The sequence below is a fragment of the Nyctereutes procyonoides genome, unplaced genomic scaffold (assembly GCF_905146905.1).
Source record: "Nyctereutes procyonoides isolate TBG_1078 unplaced genomic scaffold, NYPRO_anot_genome, whole genome shotgun sequence".
NCBI lineage: Eukaryota > Metazoa > Chordata > Mammalia > Carnivora > Canidae > Nyctereutes > Nyctereutes procyonoides.
In genome coordinates, this window is record NW_026575160.1 from 2,654,411 (window position 1) to 2,680,473 (window position 26,063).

Sequence of the window (26,063 nt, forward strand, 5' to 3'; positions counted from 1 at the left end):
ACATATTCAAAGGTTCCAAATATCAGGGTGCAGACATCTTTTGGGGGCCATTAACCTATATACTACCTCTCCAGCATTCCTTGGCGAAGACAGCTATCCACATTTCCAGCCCCACCAGGCATGTGGACCCTGCACTGGCCCAATGATAACCACTTGTCAGTTAAATTGTGTATCATATTGTTAAAGTGTGTGCCATGTTGGCTATGAATTAACCGAAAAGTTGGAAAAGCTGTACTACTGGATATGGGAAAATGACAAGAGAAGGACATAAGAATGAAATGTGTTTATTCAGCCAAAGTTTATATGGGATAATAAAATCATAAAAAATAAAGGTTATATTTTTATGATTTATTGAATACAGACTATTTTTATATAATATCTTCTAAAAGAAATTAATACCTGTTATGGAAACTTGGGAGTTTTGGTAGCTGTGATTTATCTATTCAAAGATTATTGGATATTTTTTTTTAATTTTTTTATTTAGTTATGATAGTCACAGAGAGAGAGAGAGGCAGAGACACAGGCAGAGGGAGAAGCAGGCTCCATGCACCGGAAGCCCGACGTGGGATTCGATCCCGCGTCTCCAGGATCGCGCCCTGGGCCAAAGGCAGGCGCCAAACCGCTGCGCCACCCAGGGATCCCGATTATTGGATATCTTATAGGGATGACCCCAGGGGAACATCAGGGACTAGAATCCAGGGTTGGCTTTCAAATAACTCACCAATTTGTAAGACAATCAGACAAGGAACCATTTAGAAATAGAGTGAAAAACTTTAGCATAGGTCTTAGAGTGTTAAAGGGGCACAGCAGAGACTCAGTGGAACCACTCTGATGCAACCAACCTTTGAGAAAGGGAATGTGCCAGTGAGTATAAAATTTGCCGAAGTACATCACCAGGAAAAAAAAATCAATAAACATGGCATATGCGGTGAAATCCAAGTAGAACAATGTGGCTGCAAATCAGTTTGCACAGGGGATTAGGAGGAATGTGGGTAGAGGAAAGGTTAAGAAGATCCAGCTCTTGAAAGCCCTTGTTTGCCTGAGGATTTTGGACTATTATCATGTAAAACAGGGTGATGTGATGAGGAATATCATCCATTTCTAGAAAACTGCAGATGGTATTATAAAGGAAGGACCAAAATGGGGACGAAAAGGATTCTCCTGCTTCTTCCTTTGCTACTATGGCTACTACATTAAAATTGCAGCCAGAAAAAATGTTCTGAATGTTTGCTGATAGAAAATTAGTTAGAAAATCATCTCTACTTAATCCTCACTCACAACATCCCGGACACAGATCCCATGTCTCTGTCCATTGTACAGACAAGAAGACTGAGGTTTAGAGAGATTAAGTAACTTTCCTCTGAACTCTATTCTGTCAAATGTACATCTAGGATTAAAGTTGACACCTCTGCTCTCAGAAGCTTCTTAGAGCTCCCAGAGGCGGATTTACCTTGAGGTTCTCAAGCTGAATCTTCTAGTTATCTTACTGGCCTTGGCCCATTGTAAAACTTGACAGATGCAAGGAGGAAGCAGAAGCCTGGTCAGGGACATGACACAGTTATAGAGTGCTGTCCCAGCTCTGGGGGCCACCACATCCATGGGGACACCGCAGAACACCCAAGGTCGCCAACCTCAAGTAGAAGGAACCCAAAGAACTGCTGCCCTTTAACTGCTGAAACTCCTTTGTAAGATATCTTGTACAAGTTAGTGCCCATGAAAGATGTACTGAAGTCTGTTACATAAAATGAAATTACAAATGGGTTTCATCCAGAGAATTCAGTGTAAGTCCTCACAGAACCCCTGACCTACTCTTTCAGGCTCCACGGGTCTATCATCCAGTCTGTTGGTGTTCTTGGGATCTCTGGAATAATGTTCACAGCAGCAAGTCAGGGCCAAAGCAGCACAAAATAGAATGGTTCAGCTCTTACTGATAGAATTCAGTTCCTCAAAGCCCAGACTCCTTCCTCTCTGACAGCAGACTGAATGGCTAGCTTGGTATTCGCCAGAGATCTGGTGGGGTAGACTGATGGCAACTGCTTCAAAAAGTTCAAGTACAGACAAAATCTGCCCAAAATGGCAGGAAGGAATGACACTTAACTGAGTGGTTAACATTTTTATTTCAAAAAGCACGATACTGTATATAACACCTTCTAAAAAATAATAAGGTACTGTAATGAAGTGAATTCCTTTTTTTTTTAAAACCATAATAAGGATGTATAGAATCCTTCAACGTGAGTTTGTTCAAATTTTACCTAAATAGAATGTAATATAGTTGGGAGACAAAAGGGTGATTTCTGCCTGTCACAAAATAAAAGCTCTTTTGCGGGTTTTATTTGTTTATTTATTTATTTAAATTTTACATCCTTAACATATATTACAAGGGCTTCATTGTTTAGTTTAGAATATACATACTGTTTTTGAATAATTGTTTGGGGGTTATATGTGCCATGAAAGGTACATTTTCCTTTTTATAATCAATAAACAACAAACTGACACAACAAGGAATGGAACCATTTAAAAGTTTTGTCTCATTCAAAATAGAATACAGTCTGAGATTCAACACAGATTCTTCCTTGAAAGCTGCAATTATTTCCCATCCCCCTAAAAAAGAAAAAAAAGAACAAAATGCAGAAACATATACACAATTCATTGGATTTAAATTTCTACCTGCAGTAGACTACACTAAACATCTGAGCCTTCTGCTTTGTTATGGCTATAATCACATAGATAGTTTAAACATGAAAACTGTTTTAAAAGTTTGCTTTTATTCACCTTCTACAAGATGCCTCCTTTCTCCACAAATAATCTGACCAGCACTTTTTGCTTCAAATACACATGGTATACATATGCATGTGGAAAAATACATTTATGTCCTTTAAAATTTCTGGGTTCATATAGACATGTCCATTCCTATTGGAAGCATGGATGATCCATCCAAGATTCTTCTGGAGTGTGTATCAACTTGGTGTATTGCACTGTTTAGCAAAATGCCTATCTCTTTCCCCCTGTTCCTCTGTCCCCTGCAAGTCCAGTGTTAATTTTTTACTTTAGAGTTTCATCTACTTAAAACTTTATACTACAATTTCTACTATATTTAAAAGAGGTTGACTCAACAACGCACCCACACACAGAGAAGAAAAAATTCCATCTTGAAAAGCTAACATTCATTATTCAATATTTTAATATACCATAGAACTTTCCTTTGAGAATTTTCCTTAAAATATATATTCTTCACTTGAAGCTGTCATAAAAATGGAAAGAATATCTTCTCTGATTTTTAAAACCATCAAAGTCAGGTTTTTAAAAACTACTTTCCAAACCCCAGGAGTAGTGTATTTGGAGGGCAAGCACATCCGTATCTTTAGAAAATGAGTTGAAGACAGTAACATTTGATTCCTATTTGAACATTTATTTTTTGTACCAATGAATTCTGACTGAAAAATGTAACTACTATTATCACTAATTATAGTTACATAGCTACACTGAAGTAAAGCTGCATCCCTTTATTTCAACTATGGAAATCTGATAGGCAGGGTGTTTGATTTGTCCCATCCCACTGTCTCTTCAACAGCTTTTTACTGCACAGATTGTTAAGAATGATTCACAAACTGTTGCTGCCTTCACACTACATACTATAAAAGGTAGCCAAGACATAATTGTATGTGTACTGAACATAAAATAATTTGTGGCTTCAGAATATGTTTTGATACAAAGCCTGCCGGCCCATTGTAGAAAATTTTGTCAATTTATGTAAAAATATTTATTACCTGTAACCATAGATACACAAAATCAATGTGTGTGTTATGTAACATTATGTCAGTAATGCATTTGTTACTGTTTAGAGATTTCTTTTGCTCCAGATTACTGTGCTGCCAAATAACTTTTTTTTTTTATTATTATACTAGGGCAAGTGATTGCTGTGCTACATTTGCAATTGTAATGATAATTTTCCTGGGAATGCTAAATTATGTCTTAATTTTATTCAAAAGCTTTTATTTTCAAAGCAATTAAACTTATTGTTGATTGATATTTACCATCTAATGTTCCTGGAACACTAAAATAATACGCTTTATACATAATCTTCCATTATAGTACATTGCTTGAGAGTAGCTATTTGATATAACAGCATTCAGTTGAGTTTTCAAACCAAAGAACAAAAATTATAGCAATTTCACTTGAAATCCATAAATCCATGCACAGGACTGTGTTCAACAGAATCACTAAATGCTACTTGTTATTCAAAGATGAATGAATCAATAGAAAAACAGAACTGATAAATCATTAGTACTTTAATGCAGAGTGGAGGGAAAAACTAATAAATCATGCATTTCAAGCACTTGTTTTCCTTATGGCATGTTTAAAAACATAAAACATGCAATGATGAGATGCAGGTCAATATGAGTGAACAATACTCAAACTGCCAAGAATAGCATTTCATCTTATCACATAAATTTAATGAAACACTAAGAAAAGTACATATTTCCATGATTTCTTTCAACAGAGACTCCAACCATACCATGAATACTGTAAACAACGATCTGGACCAACATTTCCAAATAAACATTAGAAATGTCGTAGAGATGGGAGTGGTATAGACATGGGAGAGGACTAAATGCATGCATGATTGGCTTCAGTGAGCTTAATAGTCCTTAGAGGTATCAATTTATACTAGAACAAAACTGATACAATCATTTACTTTCTCAAGTGCACTTAACTGATCCATTAAAAATTATAGATACCTATATTTATAAAAGACCCAAAAAAGCAAGAAATCAGCGATTGAGCTTTGATTGTGTTGTATGGCCTATTGTCTGCACAAGGTGACAATTTTAGTTATAATGGGTAATTCACTCTCTTCCAGAGTTTAAGTCATTAAAAAATTAATCATGAGAACAATACATTTTCTCCACAATGCTAATTAATTATACATTAACCCATTTCTCTCAAACATCTTTTTCTGACTCTTTGGTGGGAAATAGTATATTAGGCACATAGTTTCAAAAATATATTTGGTTACTGGTGTGGTTATGAATTTTCTTCTAGATCTACATGCAGAAAGGAATAAGGCTTGTCATATTACCACACTTTGCTGCCAAGTAACTTGTTTCTGTTTTCACTTATTTCAGGAATGAGAAACAAAATGAAACAAAATAAAAATCACTGTCTATTTTTTTTAGCACAAGAAAACTTTATACCTGATATTTTAAATTCCACTCAGAAGCATTAAGATGTTGAAGAAAAACTATTTAGATGCAGCAAGGTGTTGTAGACAACTATTTAATAAAGCCTTCCAATTAAAAGTTTCTCTTCAAGTCATAGTTCAAAGATCACTGATACACTGAATCTAAAAGGGAAAAGTATCACAATCTGTGGTTATGATCATTGTAGCAATACTGATTAGTGCTTATCAATAATTGAATTAGATTTCCCATGGTATTTCCTTTATGTTTCACAGATTTCTCTCATAGGGTAGCAAATGGAAACTGAGGGAGGAATGAGTGGGAGACATAAAAATCTATGGGAATGCATGCAACAAAAATATGCAGTACCACTTCATGTAAACTTCTGCCTTCTTCATGCAAAGATGCCTATAAAAACTGAGACAAATTTTCTAATAGCTGAATTGTACATTAGCTCAGTAACAAAAACTGTTAAACCAATTTTATGATTTTGCGTGAGCAGGAGAATTGAAATGGTTCAAAGATTTCCAGCATAAGTTTCCATGGCCCAATTATGCTAATTAGATCTCTAAGGATAAAATGAGACAGGTTTATTCCTTGCTTCGGTTTCTTGTCCTTTTGACGAGGGAGCAGAACAACCCGGTTTTTGGAGGAGGACCCATCAGCATTGGGGCTTGGTTCTTGTGTGTAATTTTTATCTAGGGAAAGAAAGAGAAAGAGAGTAATCTCCAAATATAACACCAATTCCAGAGAATCTCTGTTAAGGCTAATAATATTCCATGAACTACTGGAACATCACAAATATAAAATGCAGTTTCAGAGCTTTTTTTACTTCAAAAACATTTTTTTTTAAAGATTTTATTCATTTATTCATGAGAGACACAGGGAGAGAGGCAGAGAGATAGGCAGAGGGAGAAGCAGGCTCCCTATGGGGAAGCTGATGCGATTCTCTATCCCAGGACCCTGGGATCATGACCTGAGACAAAAGCACATGCTCAACCACAGCCACCCACATGCCCCACTTCAAAAAGTATTTTTAAGGGAGACAAGAATTTGCATTTAAACCATATTCTGATGCTCAGGGTATTAAGAAAAATAAAAATTAACTGAAATCACATTTTAAATATCATGTTATCTCTAACCTCATTTGTAACAGCCCAAACTCTCTTTCAGCCACATGTTATCTAGGATAATTCACTGACCATTTAAGCAGGAAAGGACCCACCATTATAGTATTCAGAATCCCAGTTACAGTCCGACATCAAGATGTACTGGGCATCAAGGCAAGCCTTATTTATCTTGCTAATCAGATTGTTTCTCTCTTTCAACATGAACTGCAAGGTTCAATTTCAAAACAATCATTAGGAATAAAAGTCAAACGTTAACGTGCATAAAAGGTCAGAAATGATGAACTAGCTTTCTAATTTGTTAATTAATTGGTAATAGAATAGAATCAAATATTGAAAAGCCTGCTTAAAACACTTTGGGAAACTGTTCTGAAGCTACTCGTTTTGATTTCTTTGATATAAAACTACGAATCACCTTAAATGAGACAACCTTAAAGTAGATTATGTCTGCAATTTTCTCTAATTCAAGTCTAAATTAGAGAAGACATTTTATGAATATATGCTATGCTCAAAGCTAATTGAAAGCAATTATCAAAGTGGCATTTTGTCTGTGACTTTAAGATACATTGTAAGATAATAAATGATTCTCATTATGTAATAAAAAGGTCACATCTTGCCTTTGGGCTAGTGACGCTAAGAGTTTTTCAAAAGCAATCTGAGACATTTTCTTTAGAGAACTGCGACTAATACAAGAACCATCGCTTATTAAATATCAGTTGTCACCTGCACAGCACCCGCATCAGAGATGAGTATTTCTCTCAAAAAGAAACACCACCTCATTAAAAGCTGCAAAAATATATCTCTTAAAGTGCATCCCTGACATTTTCAAGTTAAAATGAATATCCTTCACTTGTCATTCACTAATAGCAATAAAACACATGCAAAAAAATGTATGTCACGTGGACTGGATCATAAAAATCGGCACTGGGGCTTTTGGGAAATGGAGATTCACTTCACAGTCTAGAAAGACAGAAGTATGTCAAAAACCTGGAAAAATGAACAACTTTATTTAAGTCTGTTGGAATCAGGTTATTCTGGGAAGATGCAGTGTTCTTTTTACTGTAAAAAGAAATTGCACCTGTAAAAGGCCAGTAGGCTAAGCTAACCCCAAATGCTCTGGATGTATGGTTTTGTTTTATTTTTGTTATCTTATGAACTGTGGATTTGTTCGCCAGATAAGATCCCAGAATGTAGGCATCTATGTAGATTAAAAAAGATCTCTGCCAGATTTTCTCTCTAATAATTCAGCTTTAGATTATGCCATTGATTTTTTTTAAAGATTTTATTTTTTATTTACTCATGAGAGATACAGAGCAGGAGAGAGAGAGGCAGAGACACAGGCAGAGGAAGAAGCAGCCTCCATGCAGGGAGCCCGACGTGGTACTCGATCCCGGATCTCCAGGATAACGCCCTGGGCTGCAGGCAGTGCTAAACCGCTGCGCCACCCGGGCTGCCCTATGCCATTGATTTTTAAATCCCCCTGAATCCCAATTTGTACAGTATCTAACACAATATCATTCATTCATTTATTAATTTCATAAAATTTATGGTGCCTCTACAATGCTTCAGACACTGAATAAGAACTTTTAATGAATAATGCACAATCTGTGTTCCCAAGAAATTCTAGTCAAGTAGGAAAAAGTAATTTAACAGGCAAGTTCAACATATCGTAGAAACTGAAATAGGTTAAGCAGAAAGGCTCTATTATTTTTAATGCTGAAAATAAAAGTGATTTTTTTTACACAAAAACACTAAGTTTAAATGAATTCCTGGGGAAGCACTTATATGATCACCTTAGAATCAAAAAGAACATTAACAGGCTAAAGTAAGAAGATACGTATTTCTGACTCACAGTTGCTGAACTAAATTCTTTGGAGGGTAAGGTAATATTAAGACATTTTGGAAAATAAGTTAATTATTGTTAAGACTTTGGGAGAAATATTTCATCTAGTTATTTATATAAGCTTAGTACCAATTTATGATGAAGTGTAACCATAGTACCATAAATTATTGGTATGAAATTTTGTTCATTCTTCATGTTATCTTGGCATTTGAAATTTTTTTAATCATGGCTATCTTTCTACTGGCAATTCTTTTTTGAAAGAAATAACTTGTTGTTATTCCTTTGTTCAGTGCTTTTGATACAATGGGATCCTTAATCCATGTTCTAGTTTTCAGTTTCTAAGACAGATGATGGCCACTCCTATTTTTAAAACGATATAAAACCTGTCCTTTAGGTTGTTTGATCATTCCTATGATCTAAGTATACAACTCTTTCTTTAACCTAACATTATTTCCACAAGAATTCAATCTATATATTCATTGTCGATTGTTTATGGAAATGAAAAGACTGGCTCTGTTTTCCTCTTAGGAGAGATAACATGAAGTAAACTAGCATTCATGAAATGCCTATTATGTATCTGGACACTTTGCATAGGTAATCTTATTGGATAATTAAATGTCCTTGTATATTTGAACAGAAGCAAACAGTACTCTATTAAGAATAATTCCAGTTCAGGTGAGATGATGGTGTGGTCACAGAAAGTCAATGGAGGCTCCAGAAAGCTGTAGAGACATGAGTATGCTTTGGTTCAGATTGCCCAGTAGGGTAACCTGGTTAAAAGATCCTCCCCAGGAATGGAATAATGATTCAGATGCCTATTTTGTATATATTCCATACTTTTTGTTTTAAAGATTTTATTTATTTATTTGTTTGTTTGTTTGTTTATTTATTTGAGAGAGCATTTGTGCACATGAGTGGGGGAGCGGCGGTGGGCAGAGGCAGAGAGAGAGAATCTCAAGTAGATTCCATGCTAAGTGTGATGCCCAACCTGGGCCTTAATCCCACGATCCCGATATCAGGACCTGAGCCAAAATCAAGAGTCAGATGCTCAAATGACTGAGCCATCCAAGCGCCCCTACATTCCATACTCTAGTATTATTATTTTTATTTATTTATTTTTGAGAACCTGATAGCTACCAGAAAAACAATGAGTAAGGAGCAGATCTTATCCCTAAAAACTTTAAAATATACTAAATTTCAGCAATCTGAAGACATAAGCCAAATATTCAGCAATCTTTGCGTCCATCTTTCAGCAATCAGGCGGTTGCTTCTTAGCTGTTCCTTAATACATCAAATATTTATTGAGCACTGGCTATAAAGAATTTGCAACTTGATTTTGATTGGTTTGGAAGATAATTTATAATTGAGAGAGAATTGTAGGCACTCATAAGCAATGGAGATGGGGCTTCCACAAGCTGGGATGGCTGCATGAAGGCAGAACATTGCTTTAAAAATGCAAGATAAATATTGTTGGTGATACAATAGTGTCCTCCTATAAAAACTTTTCATTTCTGCATATTATTTATTCCTTTGCAAAGCAATAGTGGCAAAAGAGAGGCACTTCTGTTGCATGACTTTTTCTACTTCTATCATCCTATTACATATTAAGATTGGCTATCTCTAAAAATGAAAAAAATTGATTGCAGTTTCTGTTTTATAAGGATTCAATACAAAATGAAGATGCACACATGGATACCAAATCAAGGATTACAAGACACAGTTTTCTTGCTTCTAGTGTATTATCAGTATTACATCATGTGATACCTTCACTTCATAACTATAATATTGAGAGTAATAACAAGATAAAAAAATAAGATTTGACTTTACGTGCTGAACATTATGCTGTGTTTTACATAAGTAATTCAGATGCTACCTGTTTCGTATTTTTTACTTTCCCTCACCAAAAGTCTATTCCCATAAAAGTGTTATTATTTAGATGTATAGAATTGAAGTATAATTTCATAAGTGATAAATAGGAGGTTAATATCTCATAGAAGTAAACAGTGTTTACTCCCATTAGATATTTATGTTCTCTATAAAGCACTTCCTTTAGCCCAATTAAAACTGAGGTAAGAGATGACTCATTCTCCAGGCAAGTTTCATACGACTCATTGGTATTTTCCTTCCTAGGTCCCCATTCTCTAGTATCGAATATTCTCACTACCCTTTATTATAACGGGCAATGTTTCTTTTCCTCAGGTCATCTGAACATCTTGTTCAATATCCAGTTTCTAGGGGCTTTGGCTACCCATCTAAAGGCTTATCAGACTTTCTGATAAGAGAAGTATCCAGGATGGCAGTGTAGGAAGATTCTGAACTCACCTTCTCCGATGGACATACCAAATTTGCCACTACATATGGATCATTTCCCTCTGAAAAACATTTGAAAAATAGATGAACTGCTCTCCACAACAAAGGATAAAAGAACTATATTGGGATAGGTAGTAAAAGCCCCACCCTGGCACAGCAACACAGTCAGAAGGGATATCACCAGACAAATACTTCTCCCAGAAAAGCAGGAGGCAGGGATTGGTTCCCCATATCGGATACCCAGCTCCTGGGATATGCACTGGAGAGATGATCCCCAGAAAGTCTGGCTTGGAAAACCAGTGGGGCTGACATTTTGGGTTCCCAAAGTGGTACAGGAAATTGAGATTTCCCTCTTGGAATGCTTACATGCTATCTTGCTTGCCCTGAGACCCAGCAAAAAAACCAGCTATTTGGAAAGCAGCTAGACTATATGTAAGGAGATTCATTTGTTGATCTGGGGACATTGGCTGGAAGGGCATGGGACATTTGAGGTGCTCTCTGGAGACAGAGGCACTGGAGAATGACATTGTTGCACTCTCCACATTACCTACCAGCCTGGGTGGATGAGGCTGGATTTGGCACCCTCCTTTTGTCTTGTTGGGAGGATAGGGGCAGGTGGTTGAGGTAATTGCTGAGGCAGAAGGGCATGGGTGGTTTCAGTGCTCCCTGTTTCCCTGACTGAGAGAGGCAAACATGAATGGCTACAAAATTCTCCTGCTCACTAGCTAAAGTCTGCAATACTCCTCTGCCCTTCGGCTGGGATTGGTGAGTATGAGTGATCTCAGAATTCTCTCATTTCCAGCCTAAAGCTGGTGTCCATGCACAGACAGCACACTCTCCAGCTACCTTGTTAAAACCAGTGGGCACATGCAATGCACAGATTTGGGACCACCCTGTGATTGGCTGGCCCTGATGGTCAAGATGCCTGGTGTTCCAGAGCTCCACAGGACTGTAACAACCGGAAAGACAATTCTTGGCAGTTCACCATCCCTGGGCACTGCACAGACAGTAGACTGAAACACAACCCCAGTCTTCCTGTTAAAAAGGCCTATTCATTTAGATTGGAGTTTCAGCTTTAAACCTTCAGGCTTTAGGTTTCCCATATATCTAGAGGCTAAAAAGCACTTTCAGGAAATATAAGTGGAGAGATACTATCCTTAAGCACCCCACTGACCTTGCTACAGCTCCACAAAACTTTCCAGAAAGGAGCTACACACAGGCTCATCAGAAGCCCCAGTTTTTGCAGCTGTTGCCCAGGGGACACCTCCAAATCTCCTGGTCTACAGACTAGCAATGATTACAAATGCAGCCCCATAGACTGTAAATATTAGCATCCTTTAAAAGCTGTTGCCTGAAAGTTGATGCTAAATGAGATTCCTCCTCTTAGATTACTGATAGATCTTGGCATACACTTAACAATAGAGATATATTAAGAACGAATTATGTGGCTTAGAAAATCAAAAAGGTTCAAGAGACAACCAAAATCTAGAAAAAGTTTCAATGAGAAGGATCTTCAAGCACACAAGGCCAACCCTCCAAGACTGAGAGAGGTAGCTAAATAGCTATTTAGGCGAAATCACCTAAAACACAGAAATAAACACAGAGTTAAACAAAATGGGAAAACAGAGATATATGTTTCAAATGAAAGAACAAGAGAAAACCTCAAGATAAAAACCTTAATGATACGAAGATAAGTAATTTACCTGGTAAAGAATTCAAAGGAAGGATCACAAAGATGTTGATGGAACTTGAGGAACAAAAGATGAACAGATAAAAACTTTAACAAAGAGATAAGAACATATGGAAAAAAGTAACAAATGGAAGTCACAGAGATAAAGGATACAATGATTGAACTGAAACATACATTAGAGGGGTTCAATGGACTGAGTGGGGTAGAAGAATACATCAGCAAGCTGGAAGATAAAGCAATGGAACTTACTCAGAGCCACAAAAAGAAAAAATAATTTTACAAAGTGAAGATAGCTTAAGGGACCTAGGAACCACATCAAGTGGAATAACATTTACATTATAGGGGTTTCAAGGGAAAGGGGCAGAAAACTTATTTGAAGAAAAAATGGCTGAAAACCCCCCTAATGTAAAGAAGAAACAGACATCAATTCCAGGAAGAACAGGAAATTTCACATAAGATTAATTCCAAAAGAGCCAAGATAAGACACATTATAACTAAAATGTTAAAGGTTAGAGAAAAATTTTAAAACCAGCAAGAGAAAACAACAACAATTTGTTATATACACAGGAAATCCCATAAGACCATTAGCAACTTTGCAAGCCAGAAGGTGGCATGACATATTCAAAGTGCTAGAAGGAAAAAACTTCCAACTGAGAATACTCGGCAAGATAATCATTCAGATTTGCAGGAGAAATAAAGATTTTTCCAGACAAGCAAAACCTAATGTTGTTTATTAATATTAAAGTGGCCTTATGGGATGCCTGGGTGGCTCAGTGGTTTAGCATCTGCCTTCAGCTCAGTGCATAATCCTGGGATCCAGGATCGAATCCTGCATTGGGCTCCCTGCAGGGAGCCTGCTTCTCCTTCTGCCTGTCTCACTCTCTGTCTCTGTCTCTGTCTCTCATGAATAAATAAATAAATATTTTTAAAAAATAAACAAAAAATAAACTGGCCTTATAAGAAATATTAAAGGACTTCTTTAAGCTGAAAGGAAACAGCAGGAAAACATGCAAAAGTAAAATTCTCACTGGAAAAGGTAAATACATTGTAAAGGTAGTGGATTAATTAGTTATAAAACTACTAAGAAGGTTAAAAAGACTTAAGTTGTAAAATTAAGACTATAGTAATTAATTATATCAAAGAAAAAGATGTAAAACATGACATAAAAACATAAAATGTGGGTGAAGTAACAATGTAAAGTCTTCAAATGTGTTCAAATTTAAGTTGCTATAACTTAAAAATAAACTGTTATATAAATAGAATGATATATATGTGAATCTTATGGTAACCACAAAGGAAAGACTTATAGTAAGTACACAAATGTACATAAGATAGGAATCTAAACATAACACTAAAATCATCAAATCACAAAGAGAGAGAGAAAGAGAAGACACAGACAGGATCTACAAAAACAACCAGAAAATAATGAACAAAATAGGCAGTAAGTAAATACCATCAATAATTACTTTAAATGTAAATTGATTAAATTCCCTAATAAAATGATACAGAGTGGCTGAATGGATTAAAAAGAAAACAAACAAACAAACAAACAAAAAACCCCAAGATATACTTATCAACGGCCTGAGAGACTTCAGAAGTATGGACACAACTACACCCACAAAGACTGAAACAAAGACGTTAGCAAACTGCATAATGATATAGGAGTCAATCCAGCAAGGAAATATAGCATTTATAAATGTATATGCATATAACATAGAAACACCCAAATATATAAAGCAATATTAAAGGGCCTAAAGAGAGAAATTGATAGCAATACAATAATTTTAGGGGATTTTGTACTCTACTTACATCAATGGATAGATCCTCCAGACAGAAAGAGACTTTGGTCTTAAAAGACCCAATGGACCAGATGGACTTAATAGATATATACAGAATAGCCCATCAAAAACAGCTAAACACATATTCTTCTCAAGTGCACACAGAGTATCCTCCAGAATAGATGACATAATAGGCTATAACACAAGTCTCAATAAATTCAGAAAAAATGAAATCATATTAAGTATATTTTCAGAACACAATGGTATAAAACTAGGTATCAATTCAAAAAGAAAACTGGAAAAAAAAAAACTACTTCCAAATGGAGATTAAACATGTTACTAGACAACTATTTGGTCAAAGAAGACCTCAAAGAAGAAATAAAACAATACCTAGAGACAAAAACAGAAATACGACATAACTAAATCTATGAGATGCTGCAAAAGTGGTTCTAAGAGGGGGACGTTCATAGTAATTCAGGCCTACCTCAACACACAAGAAAAATCTCAAATAAACAATTTATACCAAAATGAATTAGAAAAAGAAGTGCAAATGAAGCCTAAAGTTAGAAGAAGGAAGGAAATAATAAATATCAGACTGGAAATAAATGAAATATAGACGTAAGGCAATAGAAAAATATCAATGAAATTAAGAGCTGCTTATCAAATAAACAAAATTCACAAACCTTTAGCTACACTTACCAAGAAAAAAAAGAGAGAAGACTCAAAAGAACCAGAAGTAAAAGAGAAGTTACAACTGTTACCATAGAAATACAAAGGGTCATTAAGAGATTACTTTGAACAATTATATACCAACAAATTGGACAACTTAGAAAAAACAGGTATATTTCTAGAAATTTGCAATCTTCCAAAATGAATCTGAAGGAATAGAAAATCTGAATAGACTGATTACAGTAGAACTGAATTGGTAATTAAAATTTTCACAAGAAACAACAGTCCACGACCAAGCAGCTTCACTGGTGAATTCTACCAAATATTAGAAGACTTAATACCTATGTTTCTTAAACACTTCTAAAAACTGAAGAAGGGTATGCTTCCAAATTCATTTTATGAGGCTAGAATTACCCTGATAACAAAACCAATGGCACCAAACACAATTTACACTAAATTCAATACTATATTAAGAAGATCATACACCAAGCTCAAGTGGGATCCAGAGATGCAGGGATGGTTCAACATCTGCAAATAAATCAATGGGATATACCACATGAACAAAATGATTAATATGTGATTACTTCAATAGATGCAAAAGGCCATTTGACATAATTCAACATCCATTTATAATAAAAGCTTTCACTTAACTGGGTATAGAGGGAACATACCTCAACATAAGAGAGGCTGCATATGAGAAGCCCACAGCTAACATCATATTCAGTGTAAAAAGCTGAAATCTTTCTTCTAAAAGCAAGAATGATACAAGGATCTCCACTATTTCCATTTTTATTCAACAAAGTTTTAGAAGTCCTAGGCAGAGCAATTAGGCAAGAAAAAGAAATAAAAGGTATCCAGATTGACAAGGAAAAAGTAAAATGGTCACTATTTACAGATAAGATGATACCAAAAATAGAAAACCCTAAATATTCCAACAAGAAAACTGTTAGTACTAAAGAAATGAATTCAGTAAGGTAGCAGGATACAAATTAATACACAAAATTTTTTCCATGTTTCTATACACTAATTATGAACTACCAAAAAAAAAGAAATTGACAAAATAATCCCATTTACAATTGTATCAAAAAAAATACCTTGAAATAAATTTAACCAACTGGATGAAAGACCTGAACACTAAAAACTATAAGACACTAATGAAAGAAATTGAAGAAAACACAATGAAAAGATATTTCATGCTTATGGATTGGAAGAATTAATATTGTTAAGATATTCATACTACCTGAAGCAATCTATAGATTCAGTGCAATCCCTATCACTATTCCATGACATTTTTCACAGAACTAGAGTAAATAATTCTAAGATATGTTTGGAATCACAAATAGTCAAAAAATAATCCTGAGAAATAAGAACAAAGCCAGATGAACTTCACACCTGATCTCAAAGTATATTACAAAGCTGAAGTATACCAAACATTAGGGTAGAAAAACTGACAACTGACACAAAGGGTCAATGAAACAGAATAAAGTGTCCATAAATAAGCTCACATATATATGGTCAACAAATTTACAACAAAGGAGGCAATAATACATAATGGGGAAAGGACAGTCTGTTCCATGAGCAGACATTTCTCCAAAGAATGGCCACAGACACATGAAAATTGGCCAGCAGACACATGAAAAAAAATGCTCAACACCACTTGGCATCAGGGAAATACAAATCAAAACCACAATGAGAGAAACCTGGGTGGCTCAGGGGTAGAGTGCATTCAGCTCAGAGTGTGATCCCGGTCTGGGGATCAAGTGCTGCATCAGGCTCCCTAGGAGGAGCCTGCTTCTCCCTCTGCCTGTGTCGCTGACTCTCACTCTGTGTCTTTCATGAATAAATAAATAAAATCTTAAAAAAAAAAAAACAAGCACAATGAGATACCACCTCACACCAATCAGAATGGCTAAAATGAGCAAGTCAGGAAATGACAGATATTGGGGAGAATGCAAAGAAAAGGGAACAATTGTACACTTTTGTTGAGAATGCAAGATCGTGCAACCACTCTGGAAAACAGTATGGAGGGTCCTCAAAAAGTTGAAAATAGAGCTACCCTATGACCCAACAATTGCACTACTGGGTATTTACCACAAAGATGCAAATGTAGTGTTATGAAGGGGCACCTGCACCCCAGTGTTATAGCCGCAATGTCCACAATAGCCAAACTATGGAAAGAGCCCAGAAATTCATCAACAGATGAATGGATAAAGAAGATGTGGTATATATAATATATACAATGGACTACTACTCAGCCATCAAAAAAAATGGAATCTTGCCATTTGCAATGATGTGGTTGGAACTAGAGGATATTATGCTAAGTGAAATAAGTCAATCAGAGAAAGATAATTATCATATGATCTCACTCATATGTGGAACTTAAGAAACAAAACAGAGGATCATAAGCAGAGAGAGGAAAAAATAAAACAAGACAAAATCAGAGAGGGAGACAAACCATAAGAGTTTTTTTTTTTAAGATTTTATTTATTTATTCATGAGAGATACAGAGAGAGAGAGACAGACAGACAGACAGAGACAGAGACACAGGCAGAGGGAGAAGCAGGCTCCATGTAGGGAGCCCCACACAGGACTCAATCCCGGGTTTCCAGGATCAGGCCCTGGGCTGAAGGCAGTGCTAAACCGCTGAACCACCCGGGCTGCCCAAGAGATTCTTAATCATAGGAAACAAACTGAGGTCACTGGAAGGGGGAGGTTTAGGAAGACAGGATAACTGGCTGATGAACATTAAGGAGGGCAAAGGATGTAATAAGCACTTGATATTATATAAGACTGATGAATCACTGACCTCTACCTCTGAAACCAAAAATACATTATATGGTAATTAATTGAATTTAAATAAAATTAAAAAAAAAAAGAAAAAAAGAGGACAGTCTGTTAAATACATGCTACTGGGAAAACTGGACCGCCACATACAAAAGAATAAAACTGGGCCACTGTCTTATAACACATACAAAAATAAATTTAAAAAATAGTGGATTAAAAACTTGAATGTAAAATCTGAAACCATAAAATGCCTAGAAGAAAACTTAAGAAGCAAACTCCCTGACATTAGTTTTAGCAATGCTGTTTTTGGATTTGACTCCAAAGGCAAGGGAAACAAAAGCAAACAAAATTAAACAAGTGGATGACATCAAACTAAAAAGCTTCTGCCTAGCAAAACAAAGACAACCTAATAGGTAGAAGATATTTGCAAATCATATATCTGACAGCTAATATCCAAAATATACAAAGAACTTATAAAACTCAGTAGCAAAGAACAATCTCGTTAAAAAATGAGCAGAGGATCTAAATAGGCATTTTTCCAAAGAAGATATACAAATGGCCAATAGGCTGATCAAACGATGCTCAATATCACTAATTATCAGGGAAATGGAAATCAAAACCACAATGAGATATCACCTTACACCTGTCAGAATGACTATTACCAAAAGATAAAAAATAACAAAGGTTGGTGAGGTTATGGAGAAAGGGAACCCTTGTGTACTACTGGTGGGATTGTAGATTGGTGCAGCCATTCTGAAAAACAGGGATGGAAGTTCCTCAAAAATTTAAAAATAGAATTACCATATGATCCAGAAATTTCATACTGGGTATCTATTTATCTGAAGAAGGTGAAACACTAACTTGCAAAGATATATGCAGCCCTATATTTATTGCTGTATTATTTACAATAGGCAAGAAATAGAGTTCTCAGACTTGTTAGAAAAGGTATAATTTTTTTCATAATTTTTAGATTATTTTATCTTCCACAGCCCTTGGAGGGTCTGTGTCAATATCCTTAGTTTTCAATATATGGCACAAGTTTGGGTTCTGTAACTTGTGTTATACAGCTCATGTTGGTGAGTAAAGAACTGAGTTTGAGAATTGACACTCCAACCTCCCAGCACTCCTCCTGAACTCCCACCTCAGTGCCTGGTGCTAGCTATTGCCCTGGAGAACTTTCCCTCTTTTTCTGCTAATGAAACATTGATTCCCATCCAGTTCAAAACATGTATTATTGTGAAATTTCAAAGCACAGGGATAAAAAGAAGATTCTTAAATGCCCTCTGAAAGGAAAAACTGGTGACTTACCAAAAAAATAAAAGTCAGCATGGCATCAGGTTTCTCAAAAAACATTAGTGCTAAAAGAAAATGGAGATACACCTCCAAACCCCAGAGGAAAAGTTAATTTTATCATAGAATTCTATACTTAGTTAATGTATTGATTAAAGACCAAGGGTACAATGGAGACATTTTCAGTCATAAAACAATTGACTTTACCTTCTATATGCCCTTTAAAACATATTTGAGCAAAACAAATGCATGAGCTAAGAGATTAAAAACAAAACAAAACAAAACAAAACAAACAAAAAAACAGAGGATCACATTGCCAACACCAAATGCTGGCAAGGATGTGGAACAATAGGAACTCTCATACATTACTGGTGGGAAGACAATATGGTACAGCCACTTTGGAAGGCAGTTTGGTAGTTTCTTATAAAACTAAACATACTCTTAGCATAGGACTCAGGGATTACACTCCTCAGTATTAATCAAATGATTTGAAAACATGTTTGCACAGAAAACTGCACATGGATGTTTATAGCAGCTTTATTCATTATCACTAAAACACTGAAGCAACCAACATGTCCTTCAGTAGATGAATGGATACATCAACTATGGTAGTTCCCGACAATGGAGTATTATTGAATGCTAAAAAAGAAATCAGCTATCAAGCCATGAAAAGACACGGAAGAGCCTTAAGTATATATTACTAAGTGAAAGAAGCCAATGTGGAAAGCCTACATACTGTTTGATTTCAACCTACTTTATTCTGGAAAAGGCAAAACTATGGAGAAGTAAAAAATTAGTGGTTGCCAGGGGTTCTAGCAGAAGAAGGATGAAAAGATGGACCATACAGAATTTTTAGGGCAGTGAAAATATTCTGTATGATATTGATAGACACATGTGTCCATACCCACAGGCTGTACAACAGTAAGAGGGAACACTAATGTCAACTATGGACTTTGGGAGACTATTTGTCAATGTAGGTTCAGTGATTATAACAAAGGTACCACTTCGGTGAAGGAGGTTATGCACATGTGTAGGCAGGTGGTATATGGGAAATCTTTGTAACTTCTCAATTTTGCTGTGAACCTAAAAGTACTCTAAAAAACCAAGTCTATTAACAATAACAACAAGAACAACAATAAACCAAGGGATCCAACTGAGAACCAGGATGATAGATTTGCAAAAAACCTAGAAAGAAACTCCCAGAGAAAAGGCTTTTGCCATATAAAGAACAAAAGTTGGGGGAGGGGGGCAGCACTGGGGTAGTTCAGTAGGTTAAGAGTCCTGACTCCTGATTTCAGTTCAGATCATGATCTTAGGGCTGTGAGATCGAGCCCTGTGTCAGGCTCTGTGCTGGGTATGGAGCCTACCTAAGATTCTTTCTTTCCCTCTGTGCCCCTCCCCTCCTCTAAAACAAAATAAATAAAAAATAAAGGACAAGAGTGGGCTCAATAAATAAACTGATATCTATTTTTAAAAATGAGAATTATTATAATGATGACTTTGAAAAGGGGGGAAAAAAAGAGATTCCAAAATCTTTATAGAAAAGAAAATGTAATTGTGTGTGTTTGGTTCTGCAGTTGACAATATACTCATAATCTCAATGACTATATATTTTGTTTCGATTTAAATAAAATCATTAACTTTTTTGTTCAGAAGCAGAAAAGCATAATGGTCAAAAATCAGACTGACTGGGCCCACCACTTCCTATCTGCAGAGACTTTGGCTAAGTGACTATGATTCACTTCCCTCATTGATAATATAGAGACTTTAAAACAGTATCTGTTTCATTGGTTTCTTGTTAGGACTAAATGAGTCAATGCACACAAAATGCTTAGAATGTTACCTAGCACATAAAATCACTCAGTGCATATTCACTATTAGTAAAAAAGTTAAACGGAGTAATGTAAGTGTTAAAAACTGCCTTTCTATACATGAAGTAAATAGAATACAACTAAAACTAATAGGTGAAAAAAAAAAAGATCCAAGCATATTTTTTAAAGATTTTTTTTAAATTTATTTATTCATGACAGATGTACAGAGAGAGAGAGGCAGAGACACAGGCAGAGGGAGAAGCAGGCCCCACGCAGGGAGCCCGACGTGGGACTCGATCCCGGGACCCCAGGATCAGGCCCGGGCCAAAGGCAGGCGCCAAACCGCTGAGCCACCCAGGGATCCCCCCAAGCATATTTTTTATAGATATAGAGTAAGCAACAAGAAAAAAGCCAAATAATTCAAAGAACAAACCCAGTGCCAAAGAAATAAGGGGATAGTAGCTTTCTGTTTTTCTTGCAAGTCTACACGTTCTAATTTTTTTCAGTATGCATTTATTATTTTGGTATAAACATTTAAAAAATTAACAAAAACAAAAATCCCTCTGTAGGTAATTATCTTGCATTCTAGTGTTCTGGTTTTCCAAATGTGGTCCACAAACCAAGAGAACTGTCTTCATTGTTAGTAATGCAAACTCCTGGATCACAACTCAGACTTTCTGAATCAGCTTCTACTGTGTAGCAGGATCCCCCAGGTGATTCTCATGCACTTTTAAATTTGAGAGGCCTTGCCTATTTACTCTTGTCACTTCTCTTCCTAAGGCTCAAAGCTAATAACAGTCTGTTGACTATTCTGACAGACTGGACGGCACCTTCTTATCTTCACTCCCAAAACCTATGGCTAAAAAATAACCTAATTTATCCAACTTTAATTAGCTCTGTTGTTAATCTGCTAGGTACTAGCTTATTTCAGTTTAGTGCTTGGGCTTCCAAGTTGAAAAGACATTTTTAAACATAATTAAGGTGCTTATATTCTAATGATGATAACACACACAATGGTAGAATGTGATATGCACTGTGTCAGAGATATTCTCAGGGTGCAAAGGGAGCACGAAACAATGCCATTTAGATCATGGTGGAAAGACAGGATATATTTAAACTCAAGTCTTAGCAATGTTACTCTGGAAACATAGATTAAGGGCTAGGTGTCACATGAGAGGCAGGGAGATCAGATGGGAAGTTAATATAATAATCTAGGAAAGAATTAAAATGTATTTTAATTGTGGCAGTGGAATGGGAATGGAGTAGGGGGTAGATCTCAAGAGATAGCAAGGAGGCACAATCTATAGGACATGACTGAATGTTTGGAGTATTGGAAAATGAAGATTCTAGTATGACCTCTGTGCTTTTAGCTTTGTTTGTTATGTGCATGGTGATGCTTTTTAAGAGAAGGGGATGTATTTTGGCAGGAGTGGGGACCAAGAAGTTGGTGAACTCTGTGTTAAGTGTTACATTCTGACGGTGGTTTTCAGTATCTTTTGGATATGTAGGTCTAGTGTTCGGAAGGGAGAAGAGGTCTTGAGACAAATTTGGGTGTGATGAACCTATAGTAATAAAATAATAATAAAGTTCCATCAAGAATAGATTACTGAAGGCCAATGTAGCAAATACAAATATCAGATATTAGATATTTGTCTTCCTCTGCCAGTGTCTCTGAGGAATGTTGACATTTAAGGGTGAATCAGGAGAATGATATCCTGTGAAGGAATATGAGTACAAAGGGCCTGAGAGGTAGGAGAAAGACTAGAAAGAAGCACTGTGATATAAACATTCCCAGTCAATCTTCAGTATGGCCTATTCCTCTTCTATTAATGAGGGCGAGACCTTCAAATTATGTGTATTTAGGCTAGTCATGGCTCAGGTTATCACAAGAGTTTTCATATAAGTGGTATAAGCTACTGAACTTTTATACTAGTTCTAAATCCAGAAATGATCATATTTGAGAGTTATATACTGTAGGCTATTTAGGTAGTGCTCATGTAATTTAGGGGTTGGCAAACATTTCCCATACAGCATCTTCTGTTAGATAGCAAATATTTTAGGTTTTGTAGGCTGTGGAGTCTCTGTAACTACTCATCTCTGCCACTGTAGCACAGAAGTGTCCATCAACTACATGTAGATAAACAGGTGTGTATTCCAGTAAAACTTTATGCTTGACAACTAAAATTTGGATTTCATATAATTTTAACACTATGAAATATTACCCTTCTTTTGATTTTTCAACCACTTAAAAATGTAAAAAAAAAAATCTTAACTCTCTCACTATACAAAAAAAGGCAGCTGTCTGATTTAGCCCAAAGGTCATAACTTGTTGACCCCTGATATAATTATAGTCTAATATAATTACATTTAGAATTATGAGGCATAAAGTAGAAGAAAGAAATTTTAATCTAAAGTCATGATTTAATGGATCGATAGCTGGAAGATGGATAAAAGTGAAAATAATTTCATATGGTGTATCTTTGATATACTAAGTGACACCATTCAGAAATCATTCTACAAAAGTTCTAAAGTATAATATATATGAACTTTCTCAATTTGGGTAATGTATCAACTGATCACGTTTGGCTCAGCTCACATGTATAATCTCTATTGCTTTGAACCAAGGTAGACTTAGTAATACTGTGATGCTTAGAAATTACCTCAGCAGGTAGTATTTTCCTTTTAATATTTTCTCCCTGTATCTAGCCAACAAAATGCTCTTTTCCTGCTTCTTTTCTTTAAGAGTTTATTATCACTGGATTTATTCAGCTACCTTAGAAATGAATGGAGTTTTCAGAGCAAAATAAATGCCATAAAATATCTGTGGGGAAAGCTTAATTTTGGAGTTATCTGGAACATTAAAAGTTACCTAGCTTGGTTCTGGAATAAGATGGTGTCCTTCCAATAATGGAAACCATTTTGAATTCATGCATGTAGCTGAGCCATATGACAGCGGGAATAAGGAGCATGCTAAATTTTTCAGGTCGGTAACTGCCAAAAAGCAAAGCAATGGAAACATAACAATTTTCTAAAATGTCTATGCCAGCTTCTTTATGATTCCAGTCATTATTTTCTGGAATGATAGTAATAGCCAAGTTTAATGTTAAAGTCTTTGATCTAACAACAAATTCAGAAAAATTGTTGTAAAGATTTACAATAAAATCTTTAAAAAATGGGTTTAAGACATTTACTCACTGATGAAATTCACAGCAATTTTAAATATGCATAGTAATGAGAAAAGAGAAACTTTTTCTTGCAAGTGACAGGCTCTTTGGCTACATTAGGAAGGAAATACTTATACCTGGATTTGAAATCTCTTTTAAGATATAAATTTGGCTCTCCTTTCCAAAATATTTTATGGTTATAAATTGGTTGTCAGGGAAGGTCAGCAGCATTTTAAAAAACCTTTTTATGGTTTCCATATCTCTATAGAGAGATTATACCCCACAACCTTAACCTATTAACTGTTTTTCTTTTCCCAGGGCCTCTCCAAACCTTTGGTCATGTGGAAAAAAAACAAAAACACAATAGCAAACAAAAAATAAACAAAAATAAAAACAGAACATAACAACAGGAAAAAATTCCCCTCAGGGCAGCCAGGGTGGCTCAGTGGTTTAGTGCCACCTTCCGCCCAGGGCCTGATCCTGGAGACCTGGGATCGAGGCCCACGTCAGGCTCCCTGCATGGAGCCTGCTTCCCCCTCTGCCGGTGTCTCTGCCTCTCTCTCTCTCTGTGTGTCTCTCATGAATGAATGAATAAAATCTTAAAAAAAAAATTTTCCTTCATTGACTATAGCCAGAGAATATTCATAATATTCACAACTTGTGACTATATTTTTCCTAATAAATAATATTTTGTATGTCCTTTCCTATGTGGTTTTTTCACACAGCTAAAGGTTTAAAATCATGGACTTGGGACAGGAGGCAAGAGTTTGAGTGTCAGCCTAGCCACCGGCAAGAGGATCTCACTTTCTTTTTTTTTTAAAGGGGGAGGGGGAGAGAGAGAGAGAGAGAGAGAGAGAGAAAGAGAGAGAGAGAGAGAAGAGAGAAGACAGGAGGGGCAGAGGCAGAGGAAGAGAGAATCTTAAGCAGACTTCATGCCTAGTGCAGAGCTGGACATGGGGTTCGATCTCTCAGCTCTGAGATCATGACCAGAGATGAAATCAAGAGTGGAATGCTAACCAACTGAGCTACCCAAGTGCCCTAAGATCTCACGTTTTTGAGCCTCAGTATCTATTTATTAAAAGAGGATAACAGTACACCTACTTCATAGGACCACTACAAGTAACAAATGAGGCTGTGCATTACATATAAGTGCTTAATAAATATTATCCATTATTTTTAGTGTAATTATATATAGAACAGTGGAAAACACATTTTCTTATCCCCCTCTGAAATAACAATGCTTTCAGGATTCCTTGGGTGGCATTATGAGATCGCATATTATGGCCATCTGCCTTCTCTCTGAGGAGGCCAGAAACACCTGGGAGGATTCCAGGGACATTCCAGGCTCCATTTCCACCCAAAGAAAATGCCAGAAAAAAAAATCCTTGTGAGGCATTTACTAGCCCACAGAATTTTTTTTTTTTTAAACCAAGGGAGACCAATAAGCTCAAACTGATGATATGTAAGATCAAACCTCTTTAATGACCCAATTCCCAGATGCAGCTATACCCTTTGGCTATTTGGAGCATCATGGCATTGATCTGAAAGAGTTTCTCATCAATGTTAAACTATTTCAAGGTAACCCCGTGAGCATTTTGACATCCATAAAAAATTGCCATCCTAGGGATGCCTGGATGTCTCAGTGGTTGAGCATCTGCCTTCAGCTTAGGGTGTGATCCCAGAGTCCTGGGATTGAGTCTCCCATTGGGCTCCCAGATGGGAGCCTGCTTTTCCCTCTACTAACTATGTCTCTGCCTCTCTCTGTGTCTCTCATGGAAAAATAAATAAAATCTTTAAAAAAATAAATTGCTGTCCCACAGTGTAATAATAATTGACATTCATAACAATGTCCTAGGCCATTGGTTAGGGGGCATAATTTAGTTGAGTTAAATTGGATAGAGAGGAAATAACTTGATTGTTTCCAGATTCTCCTATTTTAATGAATTGTTCCATCATTCATTCAGTTGTTCAGGCCAGAAATCTGGATCACCTGTGGTATCTTCTTAACACCCATAACCAATCTATTACTAATTCTGATCAATATTATCCCTAAAATATTTTCTGTATCTCTTAACTTTTTGTCTTTCTACCTCCACCACTTTAAGGCCTAAGCAATTGCAGAAGTCTCCTCACTGGTTATTGCCTTCCCTTCCAATCCATTTCCCACCCAGAATGATCTTATCAGCATGCACATCTGATCACATTGTTCTCTTGCTTAAACTCTATTTATAGTTCCACTTGACTCTTAGACTAAAGCTAACTATCCTTCCTGTGAGTGTCAAGGTCCTGCAGATCTGACTCCCACTGAATATCCAGCCTTGATTCACACCTCCTTTCCTTCTGTTCCACATTCATCATGTCACCTTTCAGATCCCTGTACACATGCTCCCTCCTTCCTCATGTAGTTCCCTCTGCAT

The 26,063-nt window shown here is 36.1% G+C and overlaps 1 protein-coding gene across 6 annotated transcripts in view; it reads right to left on the reverse strand.

Moving 5' to 3' along the window:
* Positions 1 to 2,328: 2,328 nt before the first annotated feature.
* The window catches only part of DGKB (diacylglycerol kinase beta), a 638,855-nt gene continuing 615,120 nt past the window's right edge, over positions 2,329 to 26,063 (reverse strand). For all 6 annotated transcript variants that reach the window (XM_055314473.1, XM_055314471.1, XM_055314470.1 and 3 more), the window contains one exon: positions 2,329 to 5,878. In XM_055314473.1, the coding sequence (XP_055170448.1) occupies positions 5,771 to 5,878 (108 nt within the window). In that variant the 3' untranslated portion in view covers positions 2,329 to 5,770. The remainder of the gene's footprint in view (positions 5,879 to 26,063) is intronic.